The 19,779-nt window shown below is 44.7% G+C and overlaps 1 protein-coding gene across 2 annotated transcripts in view; it reads right to left on the bottom strand.

Moving 5' to 3' along the window:
• The window catches only part of LOC147111638 (progesterone receptor-like), a 539,157-nt gene extending 520,506 nt beyond the window's left edge, over positions 1-18,651 (bottom strand). The window contains exons 1-2 of one of the 2 annotated variants that reach the window (XM_085998728.1): positions 18,461-18,651; positions 16,718-17,973 (exon numbers count right to left, since the gene is read on the bottom strand). In XM_085998728.1, the coding sequence (XP_085854854.1) occupies positions 16,718-17,829 (1,112 nt within the window). In that variant the 5' untranslated portion in view covers positions 17,830-17,973; positions 18,461-18,651. The remainder of the gene's footprint in view (positions 1-16,717; positions 17,974-18,460) is intronic. The other variant, XM_085998729.1, reaches the window with a different exon arrangement.
• Between the last annotated feature and the right edge of the window lie 1,128 nt (positions 18,652-19,779).

Raw genomic sequence — 19,779 nt, 5'->3', positions numbered from 1 at the left:
AGATCAAGTGGTGTAGTCAGAGCCCTTCCAGCTCATAGCCAAGGCCTTCCCAACATCCAGCAGCACTCACTGCACACTTTGACAATGTTATAAATGTCTTCCAGCAAGCCAGTATTCATATAAACTCTGCAAGAGCCAGTACAAGAGAAATAATCAACTTACCTGCAAGTTGAATGTATCGCTTTAAGTAGCTGTGCGTGTTTAGGAGAGGGCGTTGTCTGGAATGGCGATGTCGAAAATGGCAGGACATGCATCAAGTCAGTGTGACATGCTGACTGAGGTCACAATCTGTCTACTCTGCATACTGCAGGTGCCCACATGTCCCGCCTGTTCTATTGCCCTCACTAATATGGCATCCAGTTAGGGTCACAATGGAAGTGGGGAGAAGTGAGGCAGTTCTCATTTTTTTCTCCGAACCAGCCTTAACTGCTGGCACTAAGGTGCCAAATTTTGTGGCCTATGTCTCTAAGGGGTAAACATAGGAACATAGAAGATAGGAGCAGGAGTAGGCCATTCGGCCCTTTGAGCCTGCTCCGCCATTCAATGAGATCATGGCTGATCATCCAAATTCAGTACCCTGTCCCTGCCTTCTCCCCAATTCCCTTGATCCCTTTAGCCTCAAGAAATATATCCAACTCTTTCTTGAATATATTTAATGAACTGGCCTCCACCGCCCTCTGTGGCAGAGAATTCCACAGGTTCACCACTCTCTGGGTGAAGAAATTCCTCCTCATTTCAGTCCTAAATGGCTTACCCCTTATCCTTAGACTTTGACCCCTGGTTCTGGACTCCCCGGCCATCAGAAACATCCTTTCTGCATCTAGTCTGTCCAGACCTGACAGAATTTTATAGGTTTCGATGAGATCCCCTCTCAATCTTCTAAACTCCAGTGAGTATAAGCCCAATCGACACAATCTCTCCTCGTACGTCATTCCTGCCATCCCAGGTATCAGCCTGGTGAATCTTCGCTGCACTCCCTCCATGGCAAGAACGTCCTTCCTCAGGTAAGGTGACCAAAACTGCACACAATACTCAAGGTGTGGTCTCATCAAGGCCCTGTACAACTGCAGCAAGACATCCTTGTTCTTGTACTCGAACCCTCTCGCTACGAAGGCCAACATACCATTTGCCTTCTTAACTGCCTGCTGCACCTGCATGCTTACCTTCAGCGACTGGTGCACAATAAAAGTAAAAGCCCATGGGATCTAAGGGAAAGTGGCAAATAGGATCCAAAATTAGCTCAGTGGCAGGAAGCAAAGGGTAGTGCTCAACGGGTGTTTTTGTGACTTGAAGACTGTTTCCAGTGGGGCTCCGCAGGAATCAGTACTAAGTCCCTTGCTTTTTGTGGTATATATCAATGATTTAGACTTCAATGTAGGGGCATGATTAAGAAGTTTGCAGATGTTGCAAAAATTGGTCGTGTGGTTGATAGTGAGGAAGAAAGCTATAGACTGCAGGAAGATATCAATGGACTGGTCAGGTGGGCAGAAAAGTGGCAAATGGAATTCAATCCGGAGAAGTGTGAGGTAATGCATTTGGGGAGGGTTACCAAGGCAAGGGAATACACAATAAATGGTGGGATACTGAGAAGTGTAGAGAAACAGAGGGACCTTGGAGTGCAGGTCCACAGATCCCTGAAGGTAGCACAACAGGTAGATAAGGTGGTTAAGAATGCATACGGGATGCTTTCCTTTATTAGCTGAGGTAATGAATATAAGAGCAGGGAGGTTATGCTTGAACTGTGTAAAACACCAGTTAGGCCACAGCTAGAATACTGCATACAGTTCTGGTTACCACATTACAGTAAAGATGTGAGTGCACTAGAGAGGGTACAGAGGAGATTTACGAGGATGTTGCCAGGACTGGGGAATTTTAGCTATGAGGAAAGATTAGATAGGCTGGGGTGGTTTTTTTTGGAACAGAGAAGGCTGAGGGAAGACTTGATTGAGGTGTATAAAATTATGAGAGGCCTAGATAGAGTGGATAGGAAGGACCTACTTCCCTTAGCAGAGTGGTCAATAACCAGGGGCATAGATTTAAAGTAATTGGTAGAAGGATTCGAATGGAGCTGAGGAGAACCTTTTTAACCCAGAGGGTGGTGAGGGTCTGGAACTCACTGCCTGAAAGGGTGGTAGAGACAGAAACCCTTAACAGATTTAAAAAGTACTTGGATATGCACTTGAAATGCCATAACCTACAAGGCTACGGACCAAGAACTGGAAAGTGGGATTAGGCTGGGTAGCTCTTTTTCGGCCGGTGCAGACACGATGGGTCGAATGGGCTCCTTCTGTGCCGTAAATTTCAATGATTCTATGATTCTACATTTGAAATTCCCATATCACTTCATATCCATTTATCAAGCATGATCATTTATATCACTGAAATGCCCCTGAGCACAATTTGAAGGTTAGCTTCTACTTTTACTGGTAGTGCCGATTATCAATCATAACGGAACATGCAACCAATGATGATGCATGTAGACCACTAAGTTTTTCTCAATTGATGCAGCAAAATGATCATGCTTGCAATTAAATGTCCCAGAATTCAAATAAGATTGAAGTGGGAGTGTGAAGGAGGCAGTTTGAAAATGGGCAAAATGACAACAAAAGCTGGTAAAGTTTATTTGTGAAATCTCTGTAAACAAAATTAGAATTCTATGTTAGCTGTCAGGAGAACTACATATGAAATTGTGGTGTATGTGCCTTTAAGAGCCCCAGGTGTGCATAATGCCGGTAATTGCCACTTGGGCTATATAAGCCTGTGTATTGTGTATATCCTTTAGAAACCCCCCCCCCAGACTTTGCTTAGTAAATACCTATGAACCAACTCCTGTCTTCAGTGTCTTTATCAACACACGGACACTACAGTGGCGACAAAGTGGAAACGGACTTACCGGCAATTCGGCAGCACCTCAAGGACATCGATTCCTCCGGCGTCCAGAAGACTCAAGGATGTGAGAGAAGCTGTGGTTTCACCAGCTGGCCAAGCTGGTGGCAGGTACTGCGCTAATCCTTCCTGGGCATCAGGCTGGGGCTCCAGCGGCGGGCTCTACAGCTGAGACAGGCAGCGAAATCGGAGGCAAGCAATAACGGACTGGGAGGGAGCACTCGGGAGACGGCCGGCGCGGCAAGCAGGTCAGCGTTCAGACCTCCGGGGGGAACGAGTCTCCAACAGTAAATTAAAAAAAAAACATAAAGAGAATGGGAACTGCAGTAAACAGCGTTGTTATCGGCAGCAGCGGCAGGAAAGCGCGGGAAGCGCCATATCTTGCTACAGAAAAAAAAAAAGAAAAAACGCGGGAAGCGCCATATTTTTTCTGAAATGCCTAAGTCTGGCAATATTGATGCTTTTGATAGCAAAACAGAGCCTAATTTTGGCAATATTGATGTTTTTGATAACAAGATAGAGGATTAGACCACATATGTGGAAAGAGTGGAGGTATATTGCACCGCAAATGGAATAGAAGATGAAAAAAAAGCTTCAGTGCTTCTGGATCTAATGGGCGCAAAGACATACAAGCTGTTACGAAACTTAATCACTCCAGCCGAACCGATGGACAAGAATTTTGAGGAGATTGTTGATACCCTACACTGCCAATTCGAGGCAGGACTGGCAGATTCTCTGCGAGACAAATTCATCTGCGATCCCCTAAGTGTAGAAACACAAAAAAAGGTATCTTCTGAAAAAGATTTAACACTGGACAAGGCTTTCAGTGCAATAGGAGCTGCAAATATACAGCAAAGGCCACAGGACTTCGGCACCCATGAAATGACACGGGGTTTCGAGAGATGTTATCGCTGCGGCAGATCCACCCATGACCAGAGGGACTGCTGGTTCAAGGAAAAAGCATGCAGGCGATGCGGAAAGATGGGACACATTCCACGTGTGTGCCGATCTGAAAATAAAAAATCCACTAACGGGAAAAGAATCAATAAGGAAAAGCACAGAAAGGTACAAATGATGACGGACAGTAGCTCCGAAGACCAGAAGAGCGATAGCGACTCCGGGAACAAGAGACTAAGCTCTCTCAAATTACATAATGTAATTGCCAAAGAAGATTACCAGACCATTTGGGTTACCCTCACAATAGCAGGGTCCCCAGTTAAAATGGAGCTAGATACAGGATCAGCTCTGACCGTCATAAATCGACGGGATTACGAGCGGCTATTTCCGCATATACCTTTAAAAGATACATCCATTATCTTGAAAACATATACGGGGCAGAAAGTATACCCCAAAGGAAAAATAAGGGTGCCTGTTGTATACAACGGCAAGGAAATACAGAAGTTGTATTTATACGTTCTACAAGATGGTGGTCCACCGCTATTGGGACGTGAATGGATCAGAAAAATACGTTTAGACTGGCACTCCATTCAGGCACTGACGGTAACCAGTAAGGAAAAAAATTATGATGACGTCATACCTGAACGATTGAAAGACATCTTGGCCAACGCCAAGGAAGTATTTCAAGAGAAACTAGGAACCTTGAAAGGCATCACCGCCTCAATAAAAGTGGAAGATGCAGCAATTCCCAAGTTTTTTAAGGCAAGACCGGTGCCATACGCAATTCGTCCAGCAGTCGAGGCAGAGCTGGAGAATTTGGAAAAGGCAGGCGTATTATCTAAAATAGATTGGAGCGAGTGGGCAACACCCATCGTCCCAGTCATGAAGAAAGCATTGAAGGGTGATGGATCTGAAGAACAGAGAAAAATTCGCATCTGTGGAGACTTCAAGGTGACTGTAAACCCGGTCCTTCACACGGTACAGGATAGAAGATATTTTCGCCTCACTATCCGGAGGGAAACGTTTCACCAAAATTGACTTGGCACAGGCATATCTACAGATGGAGGTTGAAGAGGCCTCTAAAAAATATCTCACGATAAATACACACAAAGGTCTGTACCAGTACAATCGACTGGTTTTCGGAGTAGCATCCGCTCCAGCTATCTGGCAAAGAGCTATGGAGCAAGTCCTCCAAGGGATTCCGGGGACTCAATGCTACCTAGACGACATCCTTGTAACAGGAGAAAACGACAATGAGCACCTTGCCAATTTAGAGCAGGTGCTCACTAGGCTGAGAGAACGGGGCCTACAAGCAAATCGCCCCAAGTGCGAATTTTTCCGAAATCAAATATCATATTGTGGCCACATAATAAATAAGGAAGGGTTGCATAAGTCACCTGAAAAAATTGAGGCGGTCATAAAAGCCCCAGCACCTGAAAATGTTTCACAATTAAGGTCGTTCCTGGGATTAATAAATTACTATCATAAATTTTTACCGAACTTATCAACTCTTCTACACCCTCTTAATGAACTGCTACAAACAGGAGTAATTTGGAAATGGAACGAAGACTGCAAAAATGCCTTCCATAAATGCAAAGACTTAATCACATCCAAAGAAGTTTTGGCTCATTACAACCCATCACTACCAATCAGACTGGCGTGCGATGCATCCCCTTACGGCATAGGAGCAGTATTATTGCATAAATTCCCTGATGGCTCGGAACGGTCGATAGCTTTTGCGTCACGCTCATTGAACTCAGCTGAGCGTAACTATGCCCAAATCGACAGGGAAGCACTCAGCCTGGTATGGGGAGTAAAGAAATTCAACCATTACCTACACGGACAAAAATTTACCTTGTTGACTGACCATCAACCCCTCATCTCCATATTCAACCCTAAAAAAGGTGTTCCCATTATGACAGCACAAAGGCTACAGAGGTGGTCCCTTTTTCTAGGGGCACACCAATAAAACATAGAATACAAAGGGTCAAAACAGCATGGGAATGCTGACGGTTTATCGCGCCTACCGTTGCCAATGATAGAAGAGGCAGCTACAGTAGACCCAGTAGAGATATTCCACTCTACCATAGTGGAATGTCTACCAGTGACAAATTCTGCCATTGAAAAGGAGACAAGAAATGACCCGACTCTCTCACGGGTCTACGATTTAACAGTGAAGGGATGGCCAGCACATGGCGAACCACTGTTGCCAGCATTCTCGCAAAGAAGAGAACAGCTGTCAGTGTGCCGAGGAACCTTGATGTGTGGATCCAGAGTGGTGATTCCACCCAAACTCCAGGATAAAGTGCTAAAGGAGCTTCACGAGGGGCATCTGGGTGGAGTGAAAATGAAGAACCTAGCTAGGGCGTTTGTATGGTGGCCAGGTATCGATGGAGACATCGAAGACATGACCAAGAGCTGCCTAGGATGCCAGAAGGTCCAAAACGCTCCACCACAGGCCCCTCTACATCCATGGGAGTGGCCCTCATCTCCCTGGCAAAGGGTGCACATTGACTTTGCTGGTCCATTTATGGACTCAATGTTCTTAATCACGGCTGATGCACACTCCAAGTGGCCGGAGGTAATAAAGATGTCCTCCACCACCACGGAAAAAACCATCACAGTATTAAGGACCATATTTGCCAGGAATGGGCTGCCGGAACAGATATGTTCTGATAATGGACCGCAATTTGTGTCCGAAGAATTCAGAAAGTTCTTAAAAAACAATGGGGTAAAGCACTACACGTCCGCCCCATACCATCCCGCCACCAATGGATTGGCTGAAAGGTTTGTCCAGACCTTCAAGAAGGCCATAAAGGCCATGGGTAATGAAGACATAAAACTTCAGCACAAGGTGGATAACTTCTTATTCGCATACAGGAATGCAACACATATGGTTACCAACCAAACTCCCGCCATGATGTTCTTCAATAGAAACCTAAGATGCCAGCTGGATTTGGTCAAGCCCAATATCCGAAGGGACGTGGAGAACCGGCAGTTTCAAGGCATGAATGAAAGGCCAACTAGGGCCTTCCAGATAGGCCAACAGGTTTTGGCCCGGGACTACCATACCGAGAAATGGCAGCCTGGAACTATCTGCACACGACTAGGACCACTGACTGATGTATACCGTGGACATCGGAGAAAGCATAATAAGGCGCCATGCTGACCAAATCATAAAGTCATCCAAAAAGGGACAACCTACACCACCACTCTATACATCTAACGATGAAGTAGAGATACCCATATCTACCTCCGATCCGGTGATACTGGAACCCGATGAACCCGACACTGGCATTCAAGCCGAATCAGCCTTGCCAGAAGAACCTACTATACCACCAGAAACTACTACACCCCCGAGGCGTTATCCGGACCGAGTCAGGAAGCCTCCTGAGAGACTAACTTATAATTAATTAATTACAGCAATGTATATTATTTTGCATATAACATGTAATTAATAATTACTTAAAATATGATGTACTGGTTAGCTAAAAGGGGAGGAATTGTGGTGTATGTGCCTTTAAGAGCCCCAGGTGTGCGTAATGCCAGTAATTGCCACTTGGGCTATATAAGCCTGTGTATTGTGTATATCCTTTAGAAACCCCCCCCCCCCCAGACTTTGCTTAGTAAATACCTATGAACCAACTCCTGTCTTCAGTGTCTTTATCAACACACGGACACTACAGAAATCATTCAGCTTGTTGCCTGAAAGACCTGACTGGTGAGAATTTCTGCTACGGCAACAGTGCTGCAGAGCTGTGGAAGTCTTCAACCCTGTCCATCTGTCTCACTGCTGACCCCAGCGAATTTCCTGGGGTTGGCCTTGTGCAAATTATGTCGGGGGGTTCCTGGTCATGATTCCAAATGCACTGGGGAGGCTGGAAAATTGTTGCTGGTGCAAGACTCTGAAACTTGCAGCAGCTTAAAAGGGCATGCTGCCACCCTGGGGTATGGGACAATCTGAAAACAGTTGCTCTGTAATCAATTGCACTCATTGGAGTATGTCATTTAAATATTGCTGCTTCTAGCAACACTGGACATCAATAAACAGCTGGCGTGACTAGCATCCAGCATTGCTAGGTTGATAATTATGATTGATGTCACTCTGTCATTACTATCTTATTTTGAATACACCTGGGCACTTCCAGTGTCTGGCACAAGTGACAGCAGGTACAGGCACAGAAGTGGGTAGAGATCCAGTGGTATAGGTTCTGCCCTCACCTACTGAGTAATGCAAGAAAACCAGTGTAATTTAGGTGGAGAGTCCTGCCCATTATGTAGTTCTCATTAAAGTGGAGGTTCTGAAACTGAATGCAAAATATACACTTGATTTAAGATATATTGCAACATTTATGTAATTCTATGATTGATTGATCAAATCCCAAAAAGATTTCAGTCAGCTGCAAGTGTGAATATCTTACTATCACATATACAAGTTTGTAATACATTTCTTTCAAATGGCTACATAAGCTGAATATTTAATTCCTCAATTCATGGCAGAATGAGTATTCTAAATGTATAAATTATAGCAGCTTCCTTGTGCCAATGTTTAGAGGAATTTTACAACCTACGCACATCCCAATAAGTCTACAGCACAACATAAACTCAAATTGGGTTTACACATGTATAATTCCTTATGATTCAAAGGCTTATTTCCCATTCTTCTAAATGTAAATTGCAGTAGCAGCATACAAGTCTAAATATTCTGTGCTGCACTGCTCACGATTTCCCAATATACACTGACAGTGGGAGAGGTATCTTGGCACCAACACAGACTCAGAACATTTACCCCATATAGTCCAATGACATCCTCCGTACATAAGAAAATTCAAACAATGAAAAACAAATGGATCATCTAGTGCACGATAAATGAGTTAAAGGATCCTGTGTTATCTGGAGAAGAGTTGGGAAGGAGTTGAAATTTACACTGAAGGCAAGGGGTGTTCAGTGGCGAGGAACAGAATACTTTCCTAGTTCTGGCACCCAGTGTCAACATCCAGCAGTTCTAAATCAGGTATAATGAAGCTTTGATGCATGGTGAAGTTCTCTCTACTTCAGATGTACCTAAAGCTCTGAGGAATATCCCTAGTGCACCAGTGTGATTTTCATTTTTTAAATTTTGTTTGCTTTTTTTGTTCTCATCAATGTGAGCACTGGGTAACAGAACACTTTTTATTTCATGCATCGCTGTCAGCATCAAGTACTTGCAACCTAGGTATGGCAAGGTATAGTTGCAGCAGAAATATCCCTCTGAATAGTCCTAACAGTAAATCTAAACTGCTAACTTCAGAAGAGTGCTCCCCACTACTGCACCACTGTCACATTTTAATTTCCAACACCAGCCCTTCTTGTGGCCTCTCTGGGTAAGATAGTCAATTTAGTGCTAAATTAATGGTGGGTTGATACTCCACCAGAATCTCAGTTGTGACTGTAATCCATTTCACATTGGACTCTTAGAACCAGAGGAGAGAGAGACTATAATCCCATTAGACTATAATCCCATTAGACTAGACTGGATTCAAATCCAGGCCCCCAAATGAAAAGGCACTGTGCTAACCTCATGGCACCACCTAGTTTCCTGCACCTAATTTTCTTATCACTTTTACTAAACAGCTTTGTTGTCTCTCTTAGTGAGAGTGCCAATTTAGGGCTTGATTTTGCCGGCGCGCAGAGGTCAGGTTTGGAGGCGGGTCCGTTGTCAAAATAGCAAAGATTGACAGCGGGTAGGAAATCTGTTGTCAACCTGCCACCACACAAGTCTCCCATGTGTCAGGTCTGTCAGCGGAGAACTGACCTGACACCAAGTGGCGGGGGAGACAACTGAGCTCATTAAATGGCTAGTTAAGAGCCAATTTAATGGTATTTTGAGGCTTCCTTCCAATTTCTCGTGCTCCCCCATGGGTTACCTGCTGCTCGGGGAACATGCCAGCTCACCCTGGCGTGAGTTGAGTCTGCTCTGATGTACCTGATAAGCTAACAGCTGCAGAAGTGGTGTAAAGGATGCCATGTCGCAGATGGTCAGTTTCAGAGTGCAGAAACTGTTGGTTACTGCATTTGTAAGACATATAGGCCTAGAAATTCGGTATAGCCGCATTTGGGGCGCTAGTCCTGGCGATGCGCAAAGTTTAGCGCCACCTAGCGCGATATTGGGTTGCAGCGCCCCTAAAGGTGATTGCAGCGCTAAATCAGGCGCTGCACGCTACTCTTAAGGCGCTAACCCGGCGGCGCAACCCAATTTCACGGCGGCGGGGCACAGCGAGGGTGCTGTCAATAATCACTTTCCCTGAGACACAGTGGCGCTGGCCAGCTCTTAAAGGGGCAGGTCAATTGGCATCACCAGACACACTCACTGCCTTGTAGGCCTTCAAAACTGTGGGAGCCTACCTGTGGTGCACCAGCCTAGCAAGACATGGAAAGGGTGAGGCAGAGGGCGGAACGCCTCACTGATGGGGCATTGGATGCTTTGGTTGGCGCAGTGGAATCAAGGCCAAGGAAGATGGTCGGAATGTGATTTATGTTTTGGACAGTCTCCCGGGTGTGAGAGGCAGTTATGTGTCAGTGTATTAGTTTTGCTTTCTGTTGCCATAGCTTTCTCATGTTTGAAGGAACCACATTTTGTGTAATGAAACACTTTCTTCATTTACAATGGCCATGCCTGCTATTTACATGCATCTTGCCCTTCACAGGCTTGGGGGTATCAGACCGGTTCCATTCCTGTTCTTGGAATGGCAGCAAGCATTCCGTGAGAGGGGCCTAGAAGCTACTTCTGATCAGCCACTGACGCGCAGCCTGAGAAGAGCCGCTCGCGTAGAAGTTCAGGCCAGCAGCCATCTTCTCAGCCGCCGAGAAAGATGTCCTGCACCTTATCTGAGGCTGCAGATCTGGCTGAAGCAGCTGGCACAGCTCAGTCACCACCTCCTTTCTAAATCGCAGCCTTCTGACACACTGCTCCTCCGGCATGTTCATGTAGGAAAACTGCTGTCGGATAACCCTGCCAGCGTAAGGTCTGCTGTGGCGACATCTGTTGGCCCTCCTCCGTCTGGCCATGCCCGCCCCCCTCTCCCTGCGTCTCAGTGCCCTTTCCAGATGATTCAGCAGCAGGACGTTCCCCTCCAATGCAGCCCCCATAATAAGTGCCCACAGGAAGGTTCCCCATTGTCAAGGCTCACCAATAGCAAGGTGATGGTCAGAAGGCTGAAGATTGTCTGCCTGCGCTGGCTCCGTGGTCAAATGGCACTCAGTGTGCAGCTCAGCAACTCTTTGTAGCTCTCGAGGAAGTTGTGATCCAAAAATGGCTACCGCTTTTAAACCACACCAGTCCCCTTTAAATAACACTCCTCCAGCCCGAGAGCAACTTGGTAAGGCCCAGGTAAGCTGTCACTATTAGCGCCAGGCGCTACGGAGGGGGGCGCCACTGAATTTCCGGTCCGGGGCACCCAAAAGGCGTTGCACACTCAAATGATGTCATAATCAGCCTGTGCCCATGAGCGGGCACTAAGATTTAGTGCCGGCGCTAAATGCATGCTCAATATGGGGCTAGGCGCCTTGCGCCCGCCCGGAAATTGGCTAGCGCCCCACTTCTCGGCCTCTTTAGGCGTTAATCGGTGGCGCTATCAACCGAATTTCTCCCCCATAGAGATTTCTTTAGCTTGCAAGTGCTTAGAGCCAATTGTATGTCCAGTGTCCACCTCATTGGAACAACCTCTTTCACCATTGACAGATCACTTCTGTCATCTCACCTGCAGCTGCCATCTATTGCAGCAACATTGGTGTCCTAGAAACTATCTCCTCTTACTCCTCTGATTCCTTCCACGCTCAGCCCCAACACCAACATCACCAGGCACACCAGCAGCACCAACAACAACACCAACCTTCTCTGGCATCACCTGATGCTGCACAGGACACAGGGCATCAGCCCCTGACAACATTGTTGTCCGGGAGGCCAGCGATGGCATCACCATGGCCAGATTTACTTCACTTGACGCTATAAACCCTGGCTGCTACATGTGTCAGGTTGACACCATCCCACACCCTTTAATGTCCAAGTAATTCCATACACACACATCACTATAGTGGGGTGGGAGGGGGGTGGGGAGTTATGTCTCAACATTCACTGGAACTCAGTAAGACACTTCTCAAGATGGACACAAATCTGTCCAATAAGGGGCAGTGTTGAAAATATAGATTGAACTGGCAGAGTGATGGGCATGTGGCACAGCAGGGTGAGTTTGAGTGTGGCTTTGCAGTAACGTTTCATGATCCACTGAGATTATTGAAAGGTTGGTGCCACTGCAGCCAGGGACCCCTGACGATATCCCTGCTTTTGCCCTCCCACACAATGTGCAACCAGGCTGCGTTGGTGTCCTGGGTAGGTATCTTTTTTTTCTTTGTTTATGGGATGTGGGCATCGCTGGCAAGGCCAGCATTTATTGCCCATCCCTAATTGCCCTTGAGAAGGTGGTGGTGAGCCGCCTTCTTGAACCGCTGCAGTCCATGTGGTGAAGGTACTCCCACAGTGCTGTTAGGGAGGGAGTTCCAGGATTTTGACCCAGCGACGATGAAGGATCAGCAATATACTTCGAAGTCAGGAGGTGTGTGACTTGGAGGGGAACTTGGATGTGGTGGTGTTCTCATGTGCCTGCTGCCCTTGTCCTTCTAGGTGGAAGAGGACGCGGGTTTGGGAAGTGCTGCCGAAGAAGCCTTGGAAGTTGCTGCAGTGCATCTTGTAGATGGTACACACTGCAGCCATGGTACGCTGGTGGTGGAGGGAGTGAATGTTAAAGGTAGTGGATGGGGTGCCAATCAAGCGGGCTGTTTTGTCCTGGATGGTGTCGAGTTTCTTGAGTGTTGTTGGAACTGCACTCATCCAGGCAAGAGAAGAGTATTCCATCACACTCCTTACTTGTGCCTTGTAGATGGTGGAAAGGCTTTTGGAAGGGAAGAGAACCTCCCTGCGTGCTGTGACTCCCTCCATAAGGGAGTCATTGGAGAGCCTGGGTGCAAGCGTCCACCTTTGTGCAATGCTTGTCAGTGTTTGCAGCACCTCAATGCTGTCAAACACTGACAGAAAAACTATCAAACTCAATGTGGCCGTGGTCCCTTTAAGGAAACTGGCTGATGACGCGTCATCAAATGACGCCATCAGACCCGCTTCCTGTTAATTGGCCGGGAAGCCCGCAGGGCAGGCTTAACAAGGCCAATCAAGGGAAAATCCCGCTTACAGAGTGGCTGCAGCTGGGAGTGGGACCAGAACCCGGCAAACAGCTATCCTGCCACACCGCTGAGAAAATCCAGCCCTTAGTGTCTTTCATCACTGAATTTGTGCTATTGATTTTTTTTCTCATTTTGAATTACATTGAAACTGCCCAAACAGTTGCGATAATTGTAGCCAGCAAAGAAAGGAATAGTCTAACTCATTGCACTACCCTATCTCCACCTAACAACATACAATAAATAAATCATGAACTGGTTCAATATAACGGGCCTGAATTTCCTCAGTTTGTAAAAATCAGACTTAGAGGTTCTAACTTGAACTTTTAACATTCACTGGTGAAATTACCAGAGAAAATGGCATTCTTAAATGGGAAGTATGAGAAATGTGAATAAAAAGTAGCAGCCAATCATGACCATTTACAGTAATGTTTATTTCACCCATTTGAAGCAGTTAAACAGCCACTTAACTCTTATAAATTTGAAAAGTCATAGGATGTAACTGTGGAATGTAGAATATTGGTGGAAGTGATTCAACAACAAAAGTAGAAGGCTGGTTTCAATGAGAAGGCTTTGCAAGTGCCACGAACATAGACATGGCAAGATGGCAGCACAATTTCAGTGGGGGAGGACAGCTTCTTAATAATACAAAGAAGATGCCAGCATTGCAAATGTCACTGAAAGGGTTAATTCTGACTCCTCCACTCAGAAGTATATGTAGGAGGGCCAGAAGAAGAATCAAGAAGAGAAGAACAATGGTAATACATGAATATTACTGTAATATAGGGGCACACAACCTATTTCCACACCTGGAAAAGATGTAAAATAATTTTCATTGGTCAAATCTTCCCACAACTCCAACTTTTAAAACCAAAACTCTCACATGATAGGAGGGCACAATGTACAACAGATGGTGGATCCCATGCTGGGTGAAGGGAAAAACATTGTTTGGCTGAGAGTTGGAAATGGATTGAGCCTGTGGAGATTGGAATACCATAAAGGACTTGTGGTAAATTAATGAACTATATTAATCATATATTCTAAGATTTGTATGGCATGTTTCATGAATGCATTCATAAGTATTAGTTATGTACAAGGGCATAATTATGCATGTGATGATAATAAGCCTCAATTTATAATTTCAGAAGAGCAAAATTAATAAGCAATTGGATAAGTGTTTTTATCTACTGATAATATACTATCTGCTGTCTTTATAAATTAAGGAGAACCCAGTCAACCACCAGTCACATCCAAGGAGCACCACAGATCTAGACAGCTCTTGACATCACCCCACTTAAATCTGGAAGCATCACAGATAAACACAGTACAGGAGACGTTGATAGTGATCAAAATGCAGCACAGGGTGAGGCACCGAGCACTGGTGAAACACTGAGCTCTGGTGAGGGTAGCAGCCGTGATGTTTAATGAGGGCAAGAATCCAGCTCGCACAGGAACGAAGCCCACTACTGATTTATATGGGGCTTCAAACTTTAGTGCTCCTGCTTTCATACCAGCATGACCATATTAAGAAGTAATTTGCCTCCTTAAACATGACACTGGAAGGTAGTCTTGGTAGTTTAGAGGAGTCCAACTTTCAGCTATGCATTGTCATCACATGAGTAGCATGAAGAGGTTCACAACACAAAGAGCAAACAAAGGAGCAAAACACATTAAACACACATACCACTAGCACTGCACAACTGAATTTTGCAGTCTGTCATTCTTTCATTGTGCAGAAAATAAAACATCAGTGTCTAAAAGCCAAACAAACCATATGCTACATAGCAAAAAATAAATGGGATGACAGACAGCTGTTCAGTGATTGTAAATACATCCAAAAGAAAATATTAGTACCCAATCGCAGAGCTCACTGGATGAACTGAGCAATAAGACCCTATTGCACCTGTCTTCCTGCCTACTTTGGCTGTTCTGTTACTTTTTCTTGCTGCAATGGATGTAGCTAGGGTGCCTACATGGCTACTGGGCTTCAGTTCCTTTCTTAATGGGGCAAAGAGCCAGACTCGAGATGCCCCTATAGATGCCTGGAAGGTTTGTGGCATCAAAGTCGAGAGCAGCGGCGCTCTTTGCTGCCCCTGGCTGTGCGGTTGACTGTCCCTGCAGGATTTTGTCCACCAGGTCCACACCCCAGTCACAAAACCTCTGCTGTGTTTAAGCTTCCTTAAGCAGTGTTTCTCCACCATGTCCAGGTAGCTGGTTCTATTGTGGTAGATTTTATGTCTGATGTAGTACCCGCTGTGACTCAGGAGCCTCCTATGCCCTCTGTGTTCACAGATCTCTCTCTTTCTCTCTCTACTTTATCTATTACAAAATGCCTGACGGGCTGCTGCACCCATGCTTGTACTCAAAATACAGCAGTACTAATCACTGTTGTCCCACTACTTGTAATTCTTCAAGTATATAATCCTCACTTGTGCCAATGTTGAACTCAGCTTTCAGTATATATCTATGGTTGTGGAATCTTGCACTGTTTGCTCATTCATAACCGATAACAAGGTCTTATAAGTTCAATTCACCTTTTTTTCCAACTTTCCTCAATAACGCGTTCATGTGGGTAGGAGTGCCAAAAGCAGGGATAACTAAATTTATTGCTTCTTTCTTCCATCACTCTTTACTTACAACTACCTTTTCATAAATTTTCGTAAACAAGAAAGTCAGTCATCATTGCAAATGTAATATAATTCTAAACTGGCTTACTGTTTAACTAAAATATTTATTTTCCAAGGTACCAAACTCATAAAATTAACTTTATGCTGATAGGAATAAACTTATTAAATCCTTTTTTTCCCCCTATAAAGTAACAAGTATTTCTTCTAATTATACTGCCTGCCAGAGTTAAAGCCTTCATTTGTTGTTCTCACTTAAGAATTTCAATGCCTGACTTGACTAGTCAACCATAAATAATGCTATGGAAAACCACTTTCCTATTTTACCCTAAATGCAATACACGAAAGAGAAAGATATGGAGCCGGGGTGTAGATGAAAACATTTCAATGTTACAAGTTGCATTCATCCACAGCTGCAGAACAAATAATGGCTCAAAGTATATGGTAGGGATGGCACTGGTGAATTTTACTCACCAGTACAACTGCCCATATCTTGTTTAAAAAGATTAAATTAATATTTAGCATGGATGGAATCAGAATTTTGTGAACTGGGAGAAGCAAAGTTAATCTGAGGGGCCATGGGAACAATCTAATGTATTAGTATGCACTGGGACTAAAATTCTACCTGTGATTAGTTCAACAATGATATTGTGTGAAGAAGTCGTTTTCACTGCGATCTACAAATGAACATCAATATTTAGTTAAGGTCAGTAACCAATGGAATAAACATTATTTGCTGACATTAGAAAACAGTCAGCAGATGGCATCGAACAGGTGGAAAAGTTTCTTATTAATAAATTTAAGCCCAATTGTGCAATCGAACTATTTTGATTGCATTTAAAAAGTGAAAAGTGTGTGCAATGATGTCCTTAGCTTTTGACCTTAGCCATTCTACATTTTAGGTGAATTCTGTCTCAATGGTTTGCCAATATAGACCTCAACGAAAGTTAATAGCTTTCTCGAGCGCTTGTGGGTTTGTTTCATTTTTTTAAAATATATAAGATAGCACCAGCCAATCAAAGAATTTAACGACAGTTTCTCAAACGGAAAAATACCTCGACTATCTGAAAACGGTATATTAATAAAACTGTGTTGCTTACCTTGTCAAACCACTGTACTGAGAGTAACCTTGCGAATAATTGTCTGCCATTGCTTTAGTTCCACCTTGATAACCCAAATATGTAATGGGTTGGTACCAGGTCACAGGGGCTGAAGAAGTAGACGGCATGGTATCATCTTGAACCAAGAAGCTGCAATTGAGTCCTGATTCATGGTGTGGGAGACCATAGGAATCTATAGGTTCAGTCTTAAACATTACAGCATCTTCAAGTGGTTCGCCCCTCATGGTGGGTCTTTGCTGTTGAGGGGAAACGGAATAGTCAGTATATGGGGAATAGCCAGTGGGCATATAACTGAACGTGTTGCTGGCTTCCTGGCTCATGTTCATTGCCGGGTGCGATTCGGGTTGGATATTCCTTTCACCTTTTGAATTGGGGGGACCGCCAGCCTCGGCAAAACCGTACGAGCTGGAGATGTCCGGGATGTAAGGAGCGTGGTCGCAATCGTCCGTGGTGAGAAGTTGGTGAGTACGTGCGGCCAGATAGATCGGATTGAGTGGCAGGAAAGGAAAACGGTAAATATTCAGAGGTGACAACTGGCCTCGGGGAGTTGGGTGACAGCCATCATCTCTGTCTTGGCAGATTTCTGATTTCATGGACTGTAGAGTAGCGGCCGCTCCGCCGTGCTCTATCGAACTTAGACTTTCTCCAGGACACACTTTGCGCAATTTGGACTCTGTGGGAATATTCCTATCTGCGTTGATCAGTGACCAGGAAGTCACAGGGTCAGTGGGGATGGACTGCTTTCCCGGCCCCAACCCTTCGGAGCTTGTTTCGCTTAAACTTAAATCGCAATTTGTCCACGTAGAAGACTCAGCCGCGTCACTGAGATTGGACACAGAAGATAAGCCCATGCTGTCCAGATGTTTTGGAGGAATATTGCTTTTCTCAGAGTCAGTCTCAACCTTCCTATCCAAAGCTGCTGTTAGTTCATTCTGGGGGAGCAGGGCATCCATATAAAGCCCCATTGAGTCCGAAACCGCCTTCAGTAAGTCTGTTGTGCACCCATCTCTGGAACTAGTTTCAGAAGAATAAGGTAGAACCTTGTCCGCTGTTTCCTTCTCGTCCATGTTTTTCAAGCCTCCTTGCTCCATACCACCGGACGAAGAATGCAGGAACCAGCAAGGCTTCGCTTTCTGGCCGGACTGTTGATTCTCAAGTTTGAACTCCGCCAACCGCGACTCTGCAACTTTCCTCAGGCACCAGCTCCATCCTGCGCATCTGCTCCCCTCACCTCACTGTCAAAGGCGTTAGGGCAGATCTTAACACAAACTTTCATTTTCCATCCAACTGCACAACTTTTCACTGTCTGACTCATTTTAATTAAAACTGACATGTTTAAAGATCGAGTACTAAAACAAACACGGTAAGCCACAGAGATGAATCAAGTTAATAATTTAAGGATTTCAGTATTTGTTTTAAATATGAACTGTGCAGCTAAGCATTTCCTGACTCAGATTTATTTTTAAAAGTTCGCAAACATTTGGAATCCCGCCGACTGTTTTACAACAAATCTAGATAAACCCAATTGAAACCCCCTTGCGAATATTTACTGTAGCCTAAGTATTGCAGATGTCAGTTGGGGTAAAGTATTTAACAAACTCTAGTGCTGTTAGAAGAGTGTTTTTAAGCGATAGCCACATGTGAAGAATGTCAGTATAATCTCCTCGTTCATAACTAAGGTGTTTTTTTTTTATTCGTTTCGCTCGGCTGAAGAATTCCTACCTGAACATATGAACGCGTGATCGTCGCCGTCTTGCTCTCTCGTTTTCTGTCTCCTTCCCCTCACTGTCTCAGCTCTCCCTCTATCACGTGTTAGTGAAGATGTGAGACTTTACGTACTGTACAGCGATCATCACACGTCACAAAAAGTTTACTCCTGAAAATTTTAACTTACAAGGTAGAAACATCCGGGGTCATTTTTCTCCTCCTCCTCCTCCTCGCTTGTCTTAAAGCTGCGTTGTCTCTTTATTTCCCCACGTAGAGCGTCATGCTTGTCAATTTCAGGTCAATAACATGAGACCATTGAGAAGTCAAGCCATTGAAGCAGGCGCTGAATTAAGGTGAAAGTGTCGCTAACTAAAAGCGCGTTTCCAGATTTTTAAAAAAGCCGCATGGGGTCGTTTAGGATACAAATCCTAAACTGCACTTTAGTACTTTCTAAAACAAGCACATTCTCGAAATAGTCATGAATTTGTTAAAGGGAGAGGAGCAGGCACCTGCCTCATGAATTGAGTCACGAAAGGGATACGGCGGAAGCTGCCCGTAGCTGTTAAAAAAGGGAATACAGAATACAGGATTTAAATCGCGTTACACATATCAGTAGCGGTAATGTAAAAATCCTATGTTGTGTGTCAAAAGGAGCTGTTTGTATTTGTCAAAGTGCACGGAAATTGTATTGAACTATGGTAGCCAGTGCATGAAAGTGTTTTTGGGGGTGGGTGAGGATCAACAATGGATCATATAAAATGGCTTATTTAACAGAAGTACAAGGGGAGGGACTTGACTTTTTTTTCTCTTGTAAAATAACATCCTGTTACCCAAGATCTACAAACGTGACGTGTGAAACAACAACGGGGTGCACTTATATGTCCTTCTAATCTGGTTGTCGTTGCAACAGCGTTCGTCGAGACGATGCGCTTGACAAGGTCAAGATAGTTTGCATGTTTGAAAGACATTTTAGATAATGAATGTCTCCCAATTATATTTGATTCCAGGTTCAGGGACGACTGAACTGTTAAAGGAAAGAATATAGTCTCAATGCAACAAAAAAGTGCAATTGCAACCAAACAGTTATTGGATTTATATATTAAAGAAATGTTGAAACAGCTGTGAAATAAATTGTTGAAAGTATAGTGCACGCTTCTAAAACAATACTTTTGTCCAGTCTTCCCTCTTCTCTCCCCTTTTCTCCGAAAGGCACTAATAATGCTGGAGTTCACATCCATGTGTACCTCCTGCCCCCCAGTTCACCCACCCAACCAAATGGCCATTCTTTACTTCTGAGCTCAATAGATTACGTTATCGTGGGGGGACATTACAGG

The sequence above is a fragment of the Somniosus microcephalus genome, chromosome 10 (assembly GCF_052327205.1).
Source record: "Somniosus microcephalus isolate GS21.2 chromosome 10, FLI_Smic_1.0, whole genome shotgun sequence".
Classification (NCBI taxonomy): Eukaryota; Metazoa; Chordata; class Chondrichthyes; order Squaliformes; family Somniosidae; genus Somniosus; species Somniosus microcephalus.
The sequence above is the reverse complement of the archived record's forward strand: the minus strand, read 5'-3'. Positions and strand labels throughout refer to the sequence as shown.